Here is a 20,684-nt window from a genome sequence, read left to right on the forward strand (position 1 = left end):
ACAGTGGTTATCCTCATTTGTATTCTTATCCTCTCTAGTTCTCAAGGTGTCACAATTAGTCTCAATGCCACCTCTGGCATGGTTACATCGTTTGAGCTGTCTGACAACACAAATGACCAATCTGGAGAACAAGAGTCTGAGTACGAACAAGGAGAGGATGAAGTAGCCTACCACAAACCTGACGGACGAGAATTGTATACTCAGGAATACACAGAGGTAGGACAGTATGAAGGCCACGGTACAGAATTGACAGAAGACCAAATAGAATATGGGGAAGAGCCGGAGGAGGAGCAGCTGTACAGTGATGAAGTGCTGGACATCGAAATCAATGAGCCTTTAGATGAATTTACAGTGAGTCTTTTCTCCTTTGTGTGGCCAAAGATAACATGGCTTCCTGCTCTTAGGTTTCTAGACTGATTTGAAATCTATTTTACCTCCCTTGGGAGGAAGAGAAATTAGACCTTATTATCACTGTCTGCCAGTTTCTTTATCTGAGCTATGACAAAGTTTATGTTGACAGCTTGTTTGGCCAGAGGTAATGCTCTTTTGTCATTCTGGAAGGCTGCAAAGAATTGTGACCTTGAGGATTGCACCCTAAGGAAGAAAACAGCTTTGTGTGGTGGAGATGCTCTGTCAATTGTTAGAAGTACTTAATGCAGAGCTTTATCCAGGCTTTAGACAAGATCTGATAAAGTCCTTCTAAGGTGAAAAGATTATTGACCTGCTAAAGACATCTTTAAGGTGCTAATATTCCACAGTGATTGATGTCCTGTTCATTCATTTTTTTTTTTTTTGTAACTGAGAACTGTCCAAACCTGAATAAAGAGATTGGATGGTATAGAAAATGTCACACATAATTTCTTATCTGTAATCAGCAAGCAAAGATTGTGCTGATTTTTATTTCAGAAAGGTTTTCTTTAAGTTGAACCATCTGGAAAGACACTGTAAGTTTGCTCATCTGTCATAGTGAACCCTCTAAAGAGACTTGCTTTTTTTCAGTTAAGCACTTAATGACATTCATACAGGAAGGAGGTGACCTCAGCATTTGTGTAGAGCCGTGTGGTTTTTGGAGCACCAGGGTCCCATTGAGGTGGAGAGGAGTTGGGAGTGCCAGGCCAGGCAGGAGGTGTGAGGGTCCTTGGAGCATCTGGGAGAATAGTTCTTGGATATGTCTTCGTTTAGGGTCTGCTGTCATTTGAGGAAGATGCTCAAAAATTACCCAGGGTTGGTTTTTTATGTCTATACATGCATATTTTTCAGAAGGTTTGATTACATGAAACTGAGGATGTTTAGTTTCAGTCATGATTGTGCCATGTGTGTCTCTTAGTGAGAAGTTTCTTTCTGAATGACTGTTCTTCAGAAAAGATGTTACTGGATTGGTTAATAGAGTTATAGAAAGACATCATGGGGATTTTTTATCTTGTAGCCTCAAAATGACGTGTTTTGTCAATAAATCCTTCATTAGATGAGGGATTCTGATATATAGGTGTATTTGTATTCTTTGTTAAAGTAGGACACTATTTTAAAACAATTCATAGAAACTATGCCAAGGCCTCATCAAATCATTTATAAATTAGTGATAAAATCAATGATTGGCTAATTATTCTGGAGTCCGTTCCCCTTTTAAATTTGGCTGTGCAGCATATCTTTACTGATTGATGTCTAAGCATTGGCTTTGGGACACAAATACTGTTGAACCATAAAACGTGAAACTGCTCATGAAGTTAGAATTTAGTTGGACAGATGACTTTGAGGGTAGTGCTTGGTCATATAGGAGCATTTTTCACTTGGCATTTTTGAGTTGTAAGGAGACATTTCTTCTATGTTCTTCATAAGGGCTGAAATAAAATTCAGTCTTAATTGTAGAGTGTCTATGGTCTGAGATTCAGCTGTTGGAAAAAAATCAAATTTGGCGATTAAAACATTTTTATAGAATTCTTCCACATTAAAATAAACTATTTTTGTCAGAATTACAAAAAGTAAACATTTACTTAGGAATTCTGAAAGTGTCCTAATGTTTTCACAGAGAGTGGTCAACTTGGAATGTGCTCACCTTGGACTGTGAGAGAATGTATCTGAAGGTTGTGTGAACAAGTCTGGTGTGGCAGCCATGGCCATCCTTTTCTGTTTCCATCGTTGACCACTGTGGTAGTGTCTGAAGATGGGGTTGTATAGGAAAAGGTGTGTGGAATTAAACTGGAATACTCCATTCCTGCTGCATTTTGGAGGCCTCTCTCATGGTTTTTCAAGACTGTCTCTGACTTGTAGAATACTTATCTATATTTAGACTAAGGAATATATGAGTAGATTGTGTCCTGGTGGTATGTGGCTTATGACAGTTTATTTAATGTTCCTTGTTGTAATTAGATTTGTTAAACTGCTCTCTAAAGTCAGATTTAAACTCTGAAGGTGGCCCCGTGAGCACATTCTTTTCTGTGAGAGACTGTTGAGGCATAACTTGTAAACCACCGAATGTTCAACTAGAAGGACTCTCGCCTGTAAAGAGGGCGATCCTGAGATGCTCGTGTGGGCAGTGAGTTTTAGTCATCATTACTTTCATGCTCCAAAGTAACTTTTAAGTGTGAAATTTGCTGATAACTCTTCTTGAGAATAAATAGTGATTTTATTTGAATTATATTCTTGGTGCAAAAAGGCCTGTACATTGCTTGGCCATCAACAAAATAGTAAAAATTATCTGTTGATGATGAATATTTTAGTGTAATTAGTATATGGGCTTGCAAAAATTAATGTAGATTGAGACTCACAAGACATTGTTTGGTAAAAACACTTCCAGATTTACTTTTTTTGGGTAGCAGATTCTTTTCTTCAATGCCTGCCTGCATTGCATAGTGAGGGTTAAAGGCTGACCCTGCCTGCATTGTGTAGTGGCTGGAATCTTGATCAGCATCTCTGGCCTATTTAAAATCTAATCTGACTGTTTTGCTAAAGGTGATGCTAGAGTAATGGTGGCGATTCTTTTACATAGGCTTAAGTTTCTTCTAGAAAGTAGAAAAGTGTGTTCAGATCATCTTGAGAGGCAGTTTGGACATTGAGGTAGTTTCTGTACTTGGACACAGCTGCTTTCTTGGGTATGGTAGGTTTTGAGGGTCTGAAGGTGGTACATTTTTTTTTTTAGGGCTGCTTCTGCTTCATAACCATTTTACTGTACAATTTGAGCATGTGGCCTCTGGGAAGCCTACGTTTGCTAAGTAGGATCAGTTCTGTAATTTGCTTGTAATATAGGAGTATCCTACTTTCTTTGGCAGTGGTTATCTCCAGTCAGCTTGCCTATATCCTTCCACGAGCCCAGAAGGGCTTGCTGATTTGCCCCTAGCATTTCATGCAAAGCCTAAAGTCAGCCCTTCGCTCAAGGGAGGACTTGATGGAGAAACCAAATTCAATCTGAGATTTTCAGAAAGCACCATATTGAGTCAAGTTGCCCACAATTTTGTGGTCTCTACTGCTGTAAGACTCGTGAGAGTGGGCATGATTTCAGCCCCTCCTGCTGCCAAACTCCTCAGTAGAGCCTTTGCTCAGGTCTGCCAGGGCTATTTTTCCTGGGGTGGATTTGAGGGAGAGCTGTTTAACAGGGCACTTGGACAGGAAACAGAGCTCATGTCACTAACTATGGCAGGCAACTAGGCCAGCATGATACCAATCCTTTGTTTGCATGAACACAAAGGCGGTGCTTCCTGCTTTGTGCTCAGTCAGGTAACTAAGATAACGCCGCATGAGTCATGAGATGAAAAGTGCTTTAAAAAAAAACAACCCAAAAGCTTGGTGAGAAACCATTTCTTCTCTTTAATGGCTGTTAGGATGAAGAATACTTGCAGGCTTATGGTGGGCACCAAAGGCTGCGAGCACAGGAAGACTGTGCGGCTGAAGATGACTTAGATGAGATTACTGATTCCCAGGTTGCTCCTGAGACCCACGAGGTATTTGTTCAACTTCTAAAGTTTCCTGGGTGTTTTTCCCCCCTTCCAGGTTTAAAATCGGCATCTTTGATCTCTTTTCTTGAACTGTCAGTGTAGTAACATACTCAAGCTTTATAGACCCTTAGAGAAACATATTTCCAGAAAATTTGTGTGTTAGTGTTCTATATCAACAGTGTGAAAGTGCTTAGAAAGCAGTGTTCTAATTATTTTCCATTAATTTGGACCATTATTAAAAAAATGCTGCAAGATTCCCTGTGTCTGGGACCTGTCTTAGCTATGGAAGAGGCAGGGCTGAAGGAAGCTGGATACTCCTACCCTCCAGGCACTTCATGTCTGATGTTGGGAGGAAAAGACATTGCTTATTCTGGGATGTACTGGCAGAGGCTATATTACCAGGGTATCCTGTGGGAAAGGGCCAGGTCCTCCCCCCTTTTCCACTCCCCCCTTCCCCACCATTCTCCCCCCCTCCCCCCATCATAAGGAAGAAGTGACTCAGAAACAGTCTTCCAAGAGGTCAGGGCTTTGGATTATCCCATGCCTTTCTTTGAGAATTGACCTTATGGCTAAACCCTTAGGGTATAGAGTCATTGCTCAGCTTAGTGGTGTGTGTGTGTGTGTGTGTGTGTGTGTGTGTGTGTGTGTGTGTGTGTGTGTGTGTGTGTGTGTGTGTGTGTGTGTGTGTGTGTGTGTGTGTGTGTGTGTGTGTGTGTGTGTGTCCGTGTGTGTGTGTGTGTGTCCGTGTGTCCGTGTGTGTGTCCGTGTGTGTGTCCGTGTGTGTGCCCGTGTGTGTGCCCGTGTGTGTGTATTTGGCTATAGAGTCATTGCTTAGCCTAGTATGTGTTTGTATGTGTGTGATTGGTTATAGAGTCATTGCTCAGCCTAGTGTGTGTGTATATGTGTGTGTGTGTAGCTAGAGTCCTTGCTCAGCCTAGTTTGTGTGTGTGTGTGTGTGTGTGTGTGTGTGTGTGTGTGTGTGTGTGTGTGTGTGTGTTAGTGTCCCTGTCCCTGACCTTTTTTGCTCTAAGGCTAGTGCTTAGCCACTTGAACTATACAGCTCCACTTCCAGATTTTTCCTTGTTTAATTGGAGATGAAGAGTCTCAAGGACTTTCCTGCCTGGCTAGCTTTGAGCTGTGGTGCTCAGATCTTAACCTCCTGAGTAGCTAGGATTATAAGCTTGAGCCACCAGCACCTGGCTTCTTGTTGGTTTTCTTAAAAAGATGTCCTTATTAGTGTTTATTTCTCAGTAATTTTCCTTAATGTGATTTCTCTGATCTCGAGAGATCACCAAGGCTGATATTTGCTGGCTTCGCATTTATTTGGTGTGTTACATGGAGACCCAGTGGGCTCATTCCTAATGCACCAGGAGCACATGTGCTGGTACAAACAGAACTGGTTCCTGGGTGTACCCCTTCTTCCCTCCCATAGCTACATTTGATGCTATTTGAAATAACTTGAGAGTTAGAAAAAAAATAATAGTACACAAGGGACTCTGTAGGAAAATTTGTGTGTCCCAGGAACCCCAGCAAAGCTAAAGGAGATGCTTTAAAAGCTTAAGAAGACAGGCGCAAGCAGGCCTGGTTCCCAGACGACTTCTGTAGCATGAAGCTCAGACCAGTCTAGTCAAACCCTGTAAGGAGTGACTAGGTGAAAGAAAATTAACCCTGTGAAAGCAAGGAGCGTAGCCGACAGGACTCATTCCCAGAGAAATACAAGGCCTTTGGTGCCCATTAATTTAGTTCTTTTTATTAGTATGTGCTGTATTAAGGTTTTTATCTTTATTTCCCTCCCTGTTCTCTTAAATTTTGTTTGTAGTGTATTTTGGAATGAGGAAATATTTTATGAATTTCAATCTTCAAATGGTCTCTGGAGATGTACATAAACTTTTGTGTTGTAAACTATGTTAACAAGCTTTATGTTGCCTGGTGCCTCCTGGAAGTGACAGCCCATGGCTTGTACATCTAGATAACTTGAAATTTAGTTTTGGGAATGTATTTATTAAACTGTTAAAAATACAAATGGCTACTTGTCTTCCAGTTTTCAGTGCCTTCTGGGAGTGGGGAAAGGGAAGAGAGAAAAAAGACTGAGGGAAGTTACAGCAGGTAACACTAAGGGAGGGGAGGAAGGAAATGACAGGCATACATGCTGGCGGGGGAGAGGAAGGACGTGTCAGGCACACATACTAGGGGAGAAGAGGAAGGAAGGGGTCTTTGGAGGAACATTAGTAAACAGACAACTTTTTTTTAAGTGAAAGCATAACGCGATAATAGGCATAACATTTCAGACAGATTGAGATTTCAGACAGAAAAGATTCCTCTTTTGGCGAAAAGAGATTTCTGTTTAAAGCAATGTGAAATCTCAGATTAAAGATTTCAGCATTAACCTTCATGTACATATAATCACCCTTCTCCCAACCTTAAATATGTTGGGAGAAAGCATTTTAATCATTAAGCCATTAGGCTTACTGAGACAGAAAACCAAATATTAGGTTTTGTTTTTGGGTTTTTTTTTGGGGGGGGGGTCTGGTCGTGGGGTCTGAACTCTGGGTCTGGGCGCTGTCCCTCAGCCCTTCAGCTCAAGGCTAGCACTCTACCACTTGAGCCACAGCACCACTTCCGGCTTTTTTCTTTTTGCTTATGTGGTACTGAGGAATCGAACCCAGGGCCTCATGCATGCAAGGCAAGCGCTCTACCACTGAGCCACCTTCCCAACCCCCAAATATTAGTTTTATGTCCCACTAGTGTCAAAAGATGCCTGAAGGCATTTGGGATCTGCTATTGGCCTCAGCATTAATCAGGTAGGTAACCAGGCTTGGTTCTCAGATTTAAGTAATAAGTTCCAGGCCTCGTTCTTGTTGGTGGATTGCAGGAAGATTGAAAGGGTCTAAGGTCACCCTTTTGGGTGTTTCAGAGTTCTCACATACCACTCATAGACATCACAAATTAAACCTCAGTCTTGCGCTCTTCCTGTTAACAGAGCAAGCTAGAGATAAGTGTTTTAGTAAGGTGACAACATGTTCAACTAAAATTGGGAGTTTGGGTGTTGATTAGTAATATCTAGACTTTTGGTGTTAGGAGTTTTAAGCCATATGGAAAAAATGTGATCTGATCATAAACAAGTGATCTTAAACACTGTAATCAGAGTTAAACAAATAACTGATATAGGGAAACAGTTGCATACAAGCCTGAGGATGAATATTTTAGTACACAAAACTAATAAGTTAATATTCAGTACGTTGTATATTCAGTATATTTGGATACGTGCTATGAAAGAAGGGCAGATAATATGAGGATTCAAAAGTAGAATAGGCAAATGAGCTTATACAAATATATTCAGTGAAATAAAAATTGAAGCAAAATGTGTGGAATATGTAAATCTCTCCCACCCCCTATAAGCTAGAACCTGGATAAAGATAAAATCCGCAGTAGATGGTAGGATTAGTCTTAACTATTATATAGGATTTTCTGACTTAACATTTTTTTTTGTTTTTGACAAGGAGAAAGTGACAGTGTTGTTAATTGTTTTTGCAAATAAAAAGTAATCTATGTAAATAAAAGTATTTTGTCTTCTAAATTATGAAGAAGCAAGATGTGGATAGTTCCATAATTTGATGCTCTTATTTGCAAGGCAATTAGAGGCTGTGTTGGACTCTTGTGACTTCTAGTTGCTGTCACCTCTTACATGGAATCTCCTGAGTGTTCAGTAGACAATTGAAAAAGCTAAATGTATGATAATCCAAATCAGCGTTGCATATTTTTATACCATTTGCTAAGAAATACGTTATTTGCTTTAAAAATGTATGCCTTTAAAGTTTAGTAATTAAAAGTAGTCTTAAAAGTTTAATATTTTACCCTTTTTTATTATTGGTTTCAATTTAGCATGTATGTGTTGCTTGTTTTAGAGTTTCCTGAAGAATTTCTGTATTGCTCATTGTGGGTAGCATGTCTAATGGTTTTATTGTAGGTATGTGATGTACTAGTCTTTTTCTGTAGCAACAGATAATTTGGGCATATATTCTTCAAGTAAGTAGAATCATTGTATTGTTAACCTAAAGGATAGTTTTGGAAGATTTTAGTTGCTAAAAAGTTGATACCGCCTACTGTTTCAGTGCATTTACAAGCTTTGGTTTTGGGGTGCTACTGAGTCATAGTATTAAGTCTGAATAAATTATATCCTTTTCAGGTTTGTTTGTTTGTTTGTTTGTTTTGGGCTTGAATTCAGGCCTCGTTGCTGTCCCTTAACTATTTTGTTCAAGGTTAGCGCTCTACCCTTTGAGCCACAGTCCCCCTCTGGCTTTTTGGTGGTTATTTGTAGGTAAGTTTCTCATGGACTTAGCTCTTTGGCTGGCTTGAAACCATCATCTCAGCCTCCTGAGTAGCTAGGATTATGGGCGTGAGCCCTGGCCTCAATAGCCACACATTCCTGCTTTTTGATTTTCCTAGTTCTTTGGCTTGTTTTCTCTTTCTTGTTCTGTTAGTATTGGGATTTGAGTTCCAGGCCATCTGCTTGCTAGGCTGGCACTCTACTACTTCAGCTAAGCCTCCAGGCCTGTTTTTTTCTTTTTTCTTTTTTCCTGGTTATTTTTGAGACATTGTCTCTTGAACTTCCCTGCCCATGTGGCTTTGAATTTTGATCCTTCTTCACGGTTTTGAGTAGCTGTATTACAGGTGTGAGCTACCAGCACCTGCCTGGCTCCTTCTCTTAAATTAGATGTCTGCAGTATTGAGTAACAGTACCCTTTGTATTCTGTTATCAGTAGCAGCAGTGCACCGCTGTGTCTTGGCTCAGACAGACGGAGGAATTAAGTTGCAGTTTTCACTTGACTCCAGTGTAGTAGGAGTTGTAAAGATCCAATGTTTGAATCTGAATTTGAGCCAAAAAAAGTGAATTAATTTTAATTGAAAAACCTATTTTAGATGGTTTATTTTATTTGCTTGATTAATGCACAGAAACCACTATATTTAAAACAAAGTGGAAAATAACTGTAAAGATCATCCTTTCTAATTATATAGCTGCATTAGTGCTAGTTGTGCTGTTTTATTGTGTGTGTAAATTAGGCTTGCTAATTCAGAAAGTTTTGGCATATATAATGAAAAAAAGTGGTTTTACATTACCATTTAAAATACTTTAAAATTGTAATAGTTTACATTCAGGAATCAATTGTTTTTTTTAATCTCAGGGGCACAGTAGGTTTTGGTGCTTTGCATGTATCCAGATTACCATCTAGAATTTCATATGAATGAAATCATGTGTCTCATGTCCTGCTAAACTTGTTTCTGAAGTTCAAGTAATTACATCTATCAGTTCATTCCATTTATGGATATATCTTACTAATACATTTTCTTGATATTAGATATTTGGGATGTTTATACTATTTTTTGCTACTGTGATATTACTCATCTTTTTGTGTTTATATTTTTGGTGGAATCACTGAGACAAGTTATATGTTTGGTTTTATGAGAAACTGCCAAAAAGTTTTCCAAAGTGATTGTATTTTTTTCCCTAACCTCCTCCCCATATTGTAGGAGAGTCTTCATTGTTCCGTTATTTGTTCCTGTTATGATGATGTCACTCTTCATTTAGTCCTAAGGAGTGGTCATTGTGGTAGAAGGTTGTCTTTATAATCTGGATATCAAATTATTGACCAATAATGTGGTGTATTAATACTTTCTGTAAGCCTGTGGGTTGTGTGTTCATTTTCTCAAATTTATCTTCTCTTGAGTAAACAATTTTAATTTTTATGAAGATAAAGTAAGTTTGTTACCTAAGAAAAATTTCCTCATCCTAAGATTATAAAGTTTCATTCTGATTTAGTTCGGAAGGTTTATTTTTGCCTAGCTTTAGTTTAGGAGTTTAGGATGCTTCAGCTGGATATGAGCTAACATTGTTTCTACACGTTTATGTAATTGTTTCACCACGACTTGTTACATATGCAGACTTCCTTTCCTATGTGAGTGGCTTAGTGCTTGTGGACTCTATGCTTCTGCCTCTTTTTCTAGTCTTTGTTTCTGTTTCTTTGATTCACATTTATGTCTGTATTATAGTCTTGACTAGTGTATCCTGGCATCAGGTAGTATTAATCCACTAATACTGTTCATGATTATTTTGGCTATTCTTGGTCAGATTTTCTATATACATTCTAGAATGTATCTGGTAATATCTACTAAAGTCTGGCTATGGTTTTTAACTAGATAGCATTTAATCTTTTGATAAAATGAGGAAGATTAACATAATCTCCATGATGTCTGTTAATACGGACCATTTAAATTCTTTACAATCTTAAGCCTTTTGTTTTATTATTTCTCTTTTGCCTTATTTTGTAGGTATTTAGCATAATAGAAACATTGAGTGCAGAAGATCTTGATGTTAGGGGAAGATGCTTGGTAATTGATCAGTCATTAAGTATGCTATTAGAAGTTGTGTGTTCAGATTGGATGAAGTTGTTTTATTTTTCCTTTTTCTCATTTGCTTCAAGTTTTTAAAAAATCAGAAATGGGTGATTTTGTTGATGCATACCTTTTCTATATCCTTTATCTTATTACTATGGATTAGTTTTGCTTCTTAAGACTATAACCATAACTGCATTTCACTGGTTTTCCCATGAGTGTTCTTATGGGATCCAGTTCCAGGTGCCATTGTTGTCATGTGTCCCCTTTGTTCCCTGTGGTATGGGTGTGTCAGATTTTTCTTTGTGTTTCATTACCTTAACACTCTGAAGTGTGAGCCAGGTATCTGGTAGAATATCTTGCAGTGTGGGTCTTAGGATTTGACTGAAGTTAGGGCTCATGAAGAGTAGGTACTGCAGAGCTGACATACTCTTTTCTTAGGTTTGTAGCAGTAGGCACAGGGTAGCATCTAGGACGTCACTGTAGGATACAGAGATGACTTTACCGTTGGTGGCTGCATCTTCATCACTTGGGCAAGCCTGTGTCTGCCACTGCATCCTTTTTCTTTTCTTTTTCCTTTTTTCCTTTTCTTCTTTTCTTTTTTCTTCTTCCCCTTATCTACTTGGAAGCAGTTCTGGGCAACCCTTCAAAGTAAGGGGGAAGACTGGGAACTTAAACTTCAGTTTTTGGAGAAGGAAAAGTTTGGAGTTCTTTCCTGGATAAGACCTGTCACTTACCAGGTGTCAGTAGTTCACACCTATAATCCCAACTACTTGGGATGCTAAGATCTGGATGGTCATGGTTTGAAGCCAGCCTGGGCAGAAAAGTTCACCACTCTTTTTTTTTCTTTTTTCTTTTTCTTTTTTTATTGTGAAAATACTGTACAGAGGGGTTACAATTACATGGGAGAGATAATGAGTACATTTTTTATCAAGCATTGTAGCTTCCTCCTTTGTTTCCCCTTCCCATCCCTTCCCGTCCTCCCCTTGCCCCCCAAAGTTCACCACTCTTATCTCCAAAATAACCAGTACAGCAGCAGGGCTAGAGGCTCAAGTGGTAGAGTGCAAGCTTAGCAAGCGTGAGGTCTTGAATTCGAACTCCAGCATCTCCAAGAAAGAGGGGGGAAATTTTTGAATGTTAGATCAAGCTTGTGTTTATATGAATTCTAATTGGTTGTGATGTATTATCTTATTTTCTATTTTGCTGAATTCCATGTGTTTTTCTAACATTTTAATTTTATTGAAAACTGCACTGAACACTAAATGCCTACCTTTACAATAAACAAATACAATAACAGTAACTCACATTAAGATGCAAAATACTTCTGATAGCTACTATTCTTCTGTTTGGGATAGTTTATAATTTTGTCGCAGAACCAAGAATGTATCATATTGTACAAAGGTTCAAAATAGGCCATCTTTTAAAACAAAAAGGCAATGATTCACAAGACTATGAATAGAAGATGTAAATAATTGATGAGAATTTAATATGATTTGTAAAAAATCAATCACATTTAATAACACTTCATATGTATAAAATAACTTATCAGTGTCTAAAAAAGTGGATTTGTTCATAGATAGTCTGACAAGTAACCATAAAAAGTTTCCTGAGACCTAAAGGAATGCTTATAGTTCAAAGACTTTGTACTCAATAAACAGCTGAAGATCTGAAACTGAGAAAGTATTTTTGAGTAAAAACAGCTTATGAAACTTAATATTTTTCTTTTTTGCCTCATCAGAGGTAATTAGTGAACTTACAACCATCCTTCTGTGCAGTATGTAGCGGTTCAGATGTGAAAGAGACACTTCTGCTCAGAGCTAGAGTTATAAGGTGGGGACATTTTTTTCTCGCCTTTTTGTGCTGGGCTCATTAAACTCAGGGTCTGGTCACTGTCTCTGGGCTTTTGTGCTCAAGACTATTGCTCTACCACTTGAGCCACAGTTCTACTTCGATGTTTTTGGTGGTTAATTGAAGATAAGAATGTCAAGATTTTCCTGCGCAGGCTGGCTTTGAACTATTGATTCTTGAATCTCAGCCTCTGAGTAGCTAAGATTACAGGCCTGATCACTGGCACCTAGCTCAGTATTTTTTATTTTGGTGGAAATTATTTTTAGAACTCATGATGCAACAATTCTAGAGCAAGATGCTCAGGACCTGCTGTGACCAAAACATTGATGGAAGAGAGGTCTTTACTTGTGATTTCAGGCACAGATGAAAATGTAACACATAGTAACAGAAGTTAGTGTGTGGTAGTTCTTGTCCTAAACTTTTAATGCTTTCATAAGCAGACCACACCTTCAGTTTTCTAGCTCTTCTAACCTTGACACTGCAACATCAATAATGTATATGTCCGAGATCAATGAAAAAGACTCAAACTCTTTCTCTTGGTTTATCCATATTTCCTCTCTTGGTCCCAAGTTTATCTGAGTGATTACTTCTCATCACTCTCTGCTTGTGCTCATTGGGGTTCTTCTGATTACCTCTGTGTGTTTGTGGCCTGTTTGGGAGGGGCAGGGCATGACTCACTGGGATGCTTACAAGGCCAGTGCTTCTGGGGCTGCAGGGACTCCTCGGGACACCTGCATGTGGGTGGCACCTGGGACCTCCTTATGGATCAGATCGCTTGCTGTTCCATTACCAGGGAGCTGATGTGATTAAAACAAACAAAGCTTTTTGTTTACCAAGTTTTTTAAGCTTTCTGGGATTGACCTGTGACTGCTCAGCTGGTCTCCATGGCAGCTGCCTCCCTCCTCTCTCATGAGGTTGGTTCACCAATCTAGGCCAGGTCGGGAGTACAGATGAAATTTGGTGGATCTTTCAGTGGACCCTGAACAAAGCTAAAGTGTCCTTCATGAATGACAAAAGCTGCCCCTCAAATCCCACCCTTTTTGGGGGCCTGGGCTAAGGCTTCCTCCTAAATTCATCAGGAATGCCTCTTGCTTCATCTGTTTGAGGCAAGTTGCTAGTAGGGTGGTGGTTATGTTTGTTGAGTTTGATATCCAGGGTTACATAGTCACTGATAGAGAAGGTCTGTAGGGTGTAGACCCTCTCATGTCTAGAGACTGTTCTGTCTCGTCCGGCAAGTAGGGATCATAAAATGCATTGTTGAATGCGAATACCTGGCCCATGGTACTAAAGCTGACAAGGCCTCTCCCCACGAGTTTGGTCTTCTGAGACTGCCCCTCATATCTGCCCCCAGTCTGTACTTGTGGGGTCTGGTAAGCAATGTTTTGTTGCTTCACAGTGAGGACTAGGCAGATGGTCGGAGCCCTGTTGTACAGCTGCATAGGGAGGCTTGTAGCAGCGTGGCGTCTGTGTTGTCCTGGCCACTGTGGATCTGCAAGGTCACTCGAAGGGCCTTGAATGTTTCCATGTTTTCCTTGGTGAAGTTATGGTTTGGTGTATCATGGCACCCACAATCTGTTCAGTACCTTCTTTTGGATTTCCTGAGCAGACGGTTGCACAAGGCCCCAGCGCCCTGCTTCTTCAGGATGGACTTTTCCTTGGTGCAGTCTATGCCATCTAGCCCAAGTGCCACTACAGAGCTGAGGTGCTGGGGCCATTTTCAAGCTCTAGAGGACACACACCTTTACAAATTCTGTCTAGTCACTGCTTTTGGATTTGTTTGTAAAGTCTTGGAGCTGCAATCACAATTACTTGAATTTCCAGGATGGCTGTAATAGTCTCTTTGCTTTGACGATGGTGATTTTTCTCCTCTGTGGCCTTACTATTCTGTGTCATCTATAGTCCTGAGCATTGGTTCCCCTGAGAACTTGTGAGAAATGCAGAATTTCAGGTCCACCCTAGGACTGCCCACATCAGAATCTGCTTTGAACATTTTAGTGACTGGTATACAGTGATCTGAGGCAGCACTGGCAGTAGAATCTGGAGGTGGCAGAGACTATACTAGAGTCTGGACCTCAACAATGGTCTTAACAGCCACCACACACTCTGATTTCAGATACCCAGGAAACAGAAATCAAGATTTCACAACAAGAGTTGGAGATGCTCATTCATGCTCTAGCATTTTCCAGCAGACTGAACCTCAGAGCTGAATGGTAACATTGTAGCTACAAACAAAATTACATAGGCTACAGTGAAATTGGTTTATCCTTTGTCTTTCTCTTTTTAGGCATTTTAGTTCCTGAAGATGTGTTTCCACTTGTTGTGTTTGTCCTAGAGACTTCATTTGTGGTTTTTCTTTTTATAGTGAAAATATTGAGGAAAGGAAGACTATAGAATGATTGTATTATGGGGTTATTTTAAAATTTATTAGGCACTTATAAGTTTCTATTAAAGGTAAATGATATTTTTGAATTATAAATCACAAGGATAGAAAGGCAAATTCTGTTCTCATTAAATTCATGAAGTAGTTAAGGATTAGGTGCATGGCTCAAGTGATTGAACTTGAGCCTAGCAAGTACAAATCCCTGAGTTAAAAAAAAAAACAACAAAAAATAAACGAAGCTATACTGAAAAAGTGATTAAAGAATCTCACATTCTGTATGCACCTATCTTCTAGCTGACAAAACTTGGAGGGAAGTTCACAGACTCTCATGCTTGACAGCCAGAATTGTCTAAAGAAGCTAGTTTAGGATGAGATTAGAGGGAATTTTTGTGGCAAACACTGATGTAATGAAATTTGGTTTTAGTGTGAAGAAGTGACACAACATAAGTATTGGTAAGTTAACTCTAGAACTAAATGAAGTGAATAAGGAAAGAGGTGGTGAATGATAAAGACAGACCCTGAAGGGTAGAGCAGCAGCAACCTCGACAGCTGGTTTGGACTGCTTTCTTATAAGGGCCAAGAATTGAACTGTGGAGCCCATGTGGCTGGAAGGAATATGCCATCTAACACAGGTTATCACGTGGCTGGAAGGAGTATGCCATCTAACCCAGGTTACCATGCGGCTCACACTCTAGAAGATTCGTGTTGATCTAACTGGTGTGGAATTCATAAATACTAATTTGGCTTATGTTACATTCAACTTGATGTGCCATGATCTGGATTAGGACTCAGGACCCATAGGAATAGTTGGAAATGACCCTAAGAAGTGTAACAGGAATGTATAGAACATTGGATGTTAACATGACTTTATGCCTTTTCCAACATTAATTCTAATACTTGTGTTTTTTTAGGGTTAGCCTAGCATTTCACATGATCTTATACTAGGACATTTTGAAGCATCTTTACATCTTAAAGCTTAAAACAATTTTAGCATATCTAATATTAAATGAGTGAATATGAACTCAATATTTTCTCCCTGTTTGCTTTGTATCTGCCATGTAGGGAGGTATGGAAACCCTGGAACTGCAGAAGGATATTAAAGAAGAGTCAGATGAAGAAGATGATGATGATGAAGAATCTGGTCGATTACGTTTTAAAACTGAAAGAAAAGAAGGAACAATTATTAGGCTCTCAGATGTAACTAGAGAGAGGAGGAACATTCCAGAAACTTTGGGTAATGTTTTTGCCTATCTTCCACCTTCCTTCCATCCCATTTCAGATTTCCTAATAGTTTTATTATGGTTGATCACACAGGAAAAGAAAATTGACTGTAGGTGACTCCAGGGTGTGAGGTGGTACTCAGCTGTGATACTGTGGAAGTCATCCTACCAGATGGCTGTTGGTCTTGAGTCACAGTGTTTGAGCAAGCTAGTTAAGCTTGCTGTGTCTTGATGACTTTCTTCTCAAGTCCATTCTGTTCTCCCTCATCCCGTTAGCTCCAGGCTTGTCCTCTGCTGGCGTTGGAATGCTGGGCAGAGACACGAGCCGTCTTTGAGACACTTCTCGAGGTTGCCAGGAATCATTCTTGACCAAAACAGTTTTATTTTGTACTTTTATTGTCTCATGGCCATTGCTTTTGGGTGTTCTGTTCTTAGTGTTTAGTGTGGTAACTTGTTTTCTAGAAGTAATCAATTAAATGTTAGCAGTGGGAATCTTTCTTTGGAACCAGCTGGCTGTATGGCCTGATTTTGCCTATTATGTCCCTTCTCTCTACACCACTTCAGTCACCCAGTTAGTGATAATGTCCTTATTTTGAAATGCCCAGCTTGCCTGTGTCGATAATTTTTATTTCATTCCTTCAACTCTGTTGTCAGTTCCTTTGTTTTGTTTCCTTCTTTTTAGAGCCTCCCTCCCTTCCTCCCTGTCTCCCTCCCTTGTCTCCCCCTCTACCTTTTTGTCAGTTCAGGGGCTTGAACTTGTGTTGTACCATTGGAGCCAGGCCTCCAGGCTGTCTTTTTGCTAGTTAATTGAAGATGTAGTATGTCAGACTTTTCTACCTGGACTGGCTTTGAACCTTACTCCTCCAGGTTGTAGCTTCCTGTGTGCGTGGCCAGCTTTATAGGTGTGAGCCACTGGCACACAGCATATACTTTCTTTTATTCAAAGCAGTTGCCTTAAATCTTTTCTTGTATTCGAGGCACCCGACAGCTTTAAGTTATACTGCTTTTTTAAACATTAGGAAATGGCTTTAACTGCATGTGGGTAGTGTGTAGTTCATTTGCTAGATAACAGGGCAAGATCCTTACTGCTTCCATTACAATATTCTTAGACCTCATAGCAACCCATGGGAACTCAGCTGGGCTTACTTTTCTGGTCTTAAATGCCACAGCCAAATAATGGGGCCTAAGACCAAGTAGAAAAATGTTCCCCTCCTCTCCCCTCCAGGGCTGCCGATAGGTGGGAGCTCTTTCCCTTGTTCACCCTGCTCAGATCCAAAGCTGACATGTCTTTCTCCTGCTGTTACCAATGTCTCTTGCTGATGCATTTTAGTTTCTTTTCACCTCATGTTTTGGGACTTTTACTCTACCTCCTTTTATTCACGGTCAACTTTAGATAGAATTTCTCAGAACCATCCTAAGTTTCTAAGAAACATTTTATTGCTAAGAAATTGGGTTTAGATCAACTGACAACTTTATATCATAACTTCAGAAACGTCTAGGTAAGTTTTAGATGAGAAAATGGAGGAGGAGGAAACTGGATGGGAAAGAGAAAGAGAACTTGTAGCCATCTTCATAAACTAACTGTTTAGTGAAGTACCATGTGAAGAAGAGCAGCTTTCTGTGTTGACTTACACAGTATCTGCCTGAAGACTATCTTGTCCTTAGAGACAGATGTTTATGTTTTACACTTTCGCCTATACTTGTGATGAGAAGCTTAGTGTTTGGAAACACACTTTTTCCTGTAACCACAAGTTAGGATTAGTCCTAATGCCCAGAAATAAGAAGGTCTGGCTGTGCACTGGTAGTTCACGCCTTAATCCTAGCTACTCAGGAGGCTGAGATCTAAGGATCAGGGTTCAGAGCCAGAGGGGGCCGTTAAATCTGTGAGACTCTTATCTCCAATTAACCACCAGAAAACCAGAAGTGGTGCTTTGGCTCAGAGACAGCACCCAGGCCCCGAATTCAAGCTTCACAGAACTATTAGCACCTCCCCAAAATTAGACTACTTCATACTGAGGACGAGACACAGGAGTTGATAAGTCGCAATTTGCATAAACTATCTTCTGGTGATAGAAGTCAGTCTCAGGATTTGTACAGAGGTAAGTAATTTACTTAGTTGTATAATGCTGTTTACTTTCTTTGGTACTGAGACTAAAACATCTTGCGATGGGAATACTATTTGTCTCATGATTTTTTGGTTTCTGGTGGTATTATAATTTGAATTCAGGGCCTCTGACTGGCTAACCTGGCATGACTGGCATCTCAGAGCCAATGAAAGAAACAGCCAGTCCTGTTCGTTTCACTTGCCATTTTCAAGGTAAACTTGCCTGTATGTACCTGAGCCACATAGGGCTTCCTATTCATAGGCGTGTTCCACCATATCTAGCTTTCCTGTGATGGAGATAAAGTCTTATGGACCCTTCTGCCCAGACTGGCCAAGAATCTGATGCTGACAATCTCAGCCTCCCTTGTTGTTTGACAGGCCTGTGTCACTGCTCCAGGCTGCGGGTTGAGAAGGGGCTCTCATGAACTTTTTGCCCAAGCTGGCCTCAAGCCACAGTTCTTACCTTTTTGTTTTACCAAGTAGCTATGATTACCAGTGAGCTTGGCAATATGTATTTTTTTTTTTTTTTTAAATTTTTGTATGTGGGCCTGAGCAGTTCCCCTGAGCTCTTCAGCTCAAGGTGAGTGCTCTACCACTTGAGCCACAGGACCACTTCCAGCTTTTTCTGGTGGTTAATTGGAGATCAGAGTCTCACAGACTTTCCTGCCCGGACTGGCTCTGAACCATGATCTTGAGAGTTCAGCCTCCTGAGTAGCTAGGATTATAGGCATGAGCCACTAGTGCCTGGCTATAGTTTTTAATATTTTGATTTAAAAAACCAGTTTTCTCTTTTTTTTTGGGGGGGGGAGATAATAGCATTGGTTAATATTGAGAACATTCTGTGTTTAAAATGAATGAAAGATCTGATCCTAAAAAGGTTATATGTGAAGTGAGTTATTTTCAAAATCTAGAGGGGAGTTTTGGTTATCTTTAGTCTATTCAGATACAGTGTCCTATAGATTGGCATGTGACAGTCCTGACCATTAAGGAACTTAATGCACAATTTTTGACTTGTAGTTTTGAGTTTGGATTAGTTGAATTTGGGAGTTTCATCTAGATTAGGAACTTGAATGGTTAATTTTTTCCTTAACCAGGTTTCTGGAAATTCAACCCTAGAGAAAAAAGATGTGAGTGGCTGTTTTCTCAATTTTCCCAAGAACAGTGCATGACCTCATATTCAGATGAATTAGGTCATCACATACAAAAGATGCTGTAAGTGTAAGTGGTAGTTTTCTCATGGAACCCAGTGGAGCAGGGTGGCAAGAACATGTATATGTTAGGAATGTATTACTTTGAATGCAGGTGGGATGTCATTGACCAGTTTCCCTGCTGTATGAGCCCTGAAGTTCAGAGCTGTCACTTCTGTTTCTTGGGAAGTCGACCTCACATGGTCTTTGAAAGCAGGATGAGCTAGAAGGGCAAGGCTGCTGCATGTATGTTACTTTTTTATTTATCATCTGTGAGTAGACATTCAGATTCTGTGTTAATGCTAAGATGAACATGTATTATGTTAAATTGTTTTTTCTTGCTTTAGCCCAAGAACCTGCTTTCAACAACTGCTCAGTGTTCTTTTGAACTAATCCTTAATTTAGTTTTAGCAGAGTATGTGGAAAAAGATTTTTCACTTTGCACCAAACCATTAAAGATTGGTAGTGCCAGCAATTACATTTGGCGCTTGTGTTTACAAGATACAAAATAATTGTTTGGTTTAGTTAACCTTTTTTTTTTAAAAAACAACAAATTCTAGATTGTGATTTGCTAGTGTTTTTTTTTGTTTGTTTTTTGTTTTTGCCAAACAGAATATGCCATTCATTAGTCATTCCTTTCCAACAACTATATGATTATCTGCATATATATATATATATATATATATATGTTCTTACTGTATAAGGAAGAGGCTGTACAGTATAAAATGTTGTTATGTTGTACTATATTTTACTTTGGAATCTGGACATAGTTCAGAAAACACTTAAAGAGAAATTAACATTTCAGTTGAAGTTACAAATGTAATTTCCATCCTGTCATATTTTGGTGACCTTTTATGACAGCTTGTCTCAATTGGAGGAAAGCATTTTTACTTGCTGATTAAAGATGTCATTTGAAACCATTTTATTACTGAGGATAGTGAAATTAATCTTGACATTCAGAACCACTAGAAAAATAATTGCTGATTCACTGCATAAAATGTGTGTGTGAACCAATCATGTAGTAAAGATTAGAATAAAATCAGATTAAATTTTCTTTCACATAGGCTTGCAGTTCATTTGAAGGGGAGGGGAATATCATAGAACAATTTCAAGAAAATGAGATATAGCTTAGACTTTTCAGAGTTTGGAAAAGGTAACAGAGTGCAAGGTAGGAGATAGATTTCTTAAAATTTAATGTGCTGTTGGAGGGCAGGTTTCTTAGTCTAGTGCCTGTATTTTTTTGTATTTGAGCATGGGCAAATAGTTCTTGCATTAAGTAAGTTTTTCCTTGTATGGTTTTGCATGAATTTAAGTTAGCATTTTTTTACAGAATTAAAATTTTATATGATTATAAAATTTTGAGGCAAAATAGTTTTAAGTGAGCTTTATATTCTTTAGGGAATTCATGATTTGACTTCAGTGGGTTCATTATTTTTCAAGTTAGAATGATCAAAACTTGTTTTCCAGAGTATTTTTTGCCATTGTATGTAAGAGCTGGGCTGATACAGGCTTAGGAGAGAGTTCTGATCAGTGTCATTAGCCTAAAGAAGGAGAAATGAGTCCAAAGGGCTCAGTTTCCTAAGGCGGTCATTAACTCTAACGTTGGCTGTTGTTGATAGTCTCACT

The 20,684-nt window shown here is 39.3% G+C and overlaps 1 protein-coding gene across 8 annotated transcripts in view; it reads left to right on the plus strand.

The window, feature by feature from the left end:
- Positions 1 to 20,684, plus strand: part of Rbm33 (RNA binding motif protein 33) — an 83,917-nt gene that overhangs the window by 18,775 nt on the left and 44,458 nt on the right. For 3 of the 8 annotated variants that reach the window (XM_069997152.1, XM_069997153.1, XM_069997156.1), the window contains exons 5-7: positions 39 to 351; positions 3,816 to 3,935; positions 15,610 to 15,781. In XM_069997152.1, coding sequence (XP_069853253.1) covers positions 39 to 351; positions 3,816 to 3,935; positions 15,610 to 15,781 — 605 coding nt within the window. Of the gene's footprint in view, positions 1 to 38; positions 352 to 2,084; positions 2,182 to 3,815; positions 3,936 to 15,609; positions 15,782 to 20,684 lie in introns of those variants that run through there. The other 5 variants (XM_069997154.1, XM_069997159.1, XM_069997155.1 and 2 more) reach the window with 4 other exon arrangements.

The sequence above is a fragment of the Dipodomys merriami genome, unplaced genomic scaffold, assembly GCF_024711535.1.
Source record: "Dipodomys merriami isolate MVZ:Mamm:240054 unplaced genomic scaffold, mDipMer1.0.p SCAF_5, whole genome shotgun sequence".
Lineage (NCBI taxonomy): Eukaryota > Metazoa > Chordata > Mammalia > Rodentia > Heteromyidae > Dipodomys > Dipodomys merriami.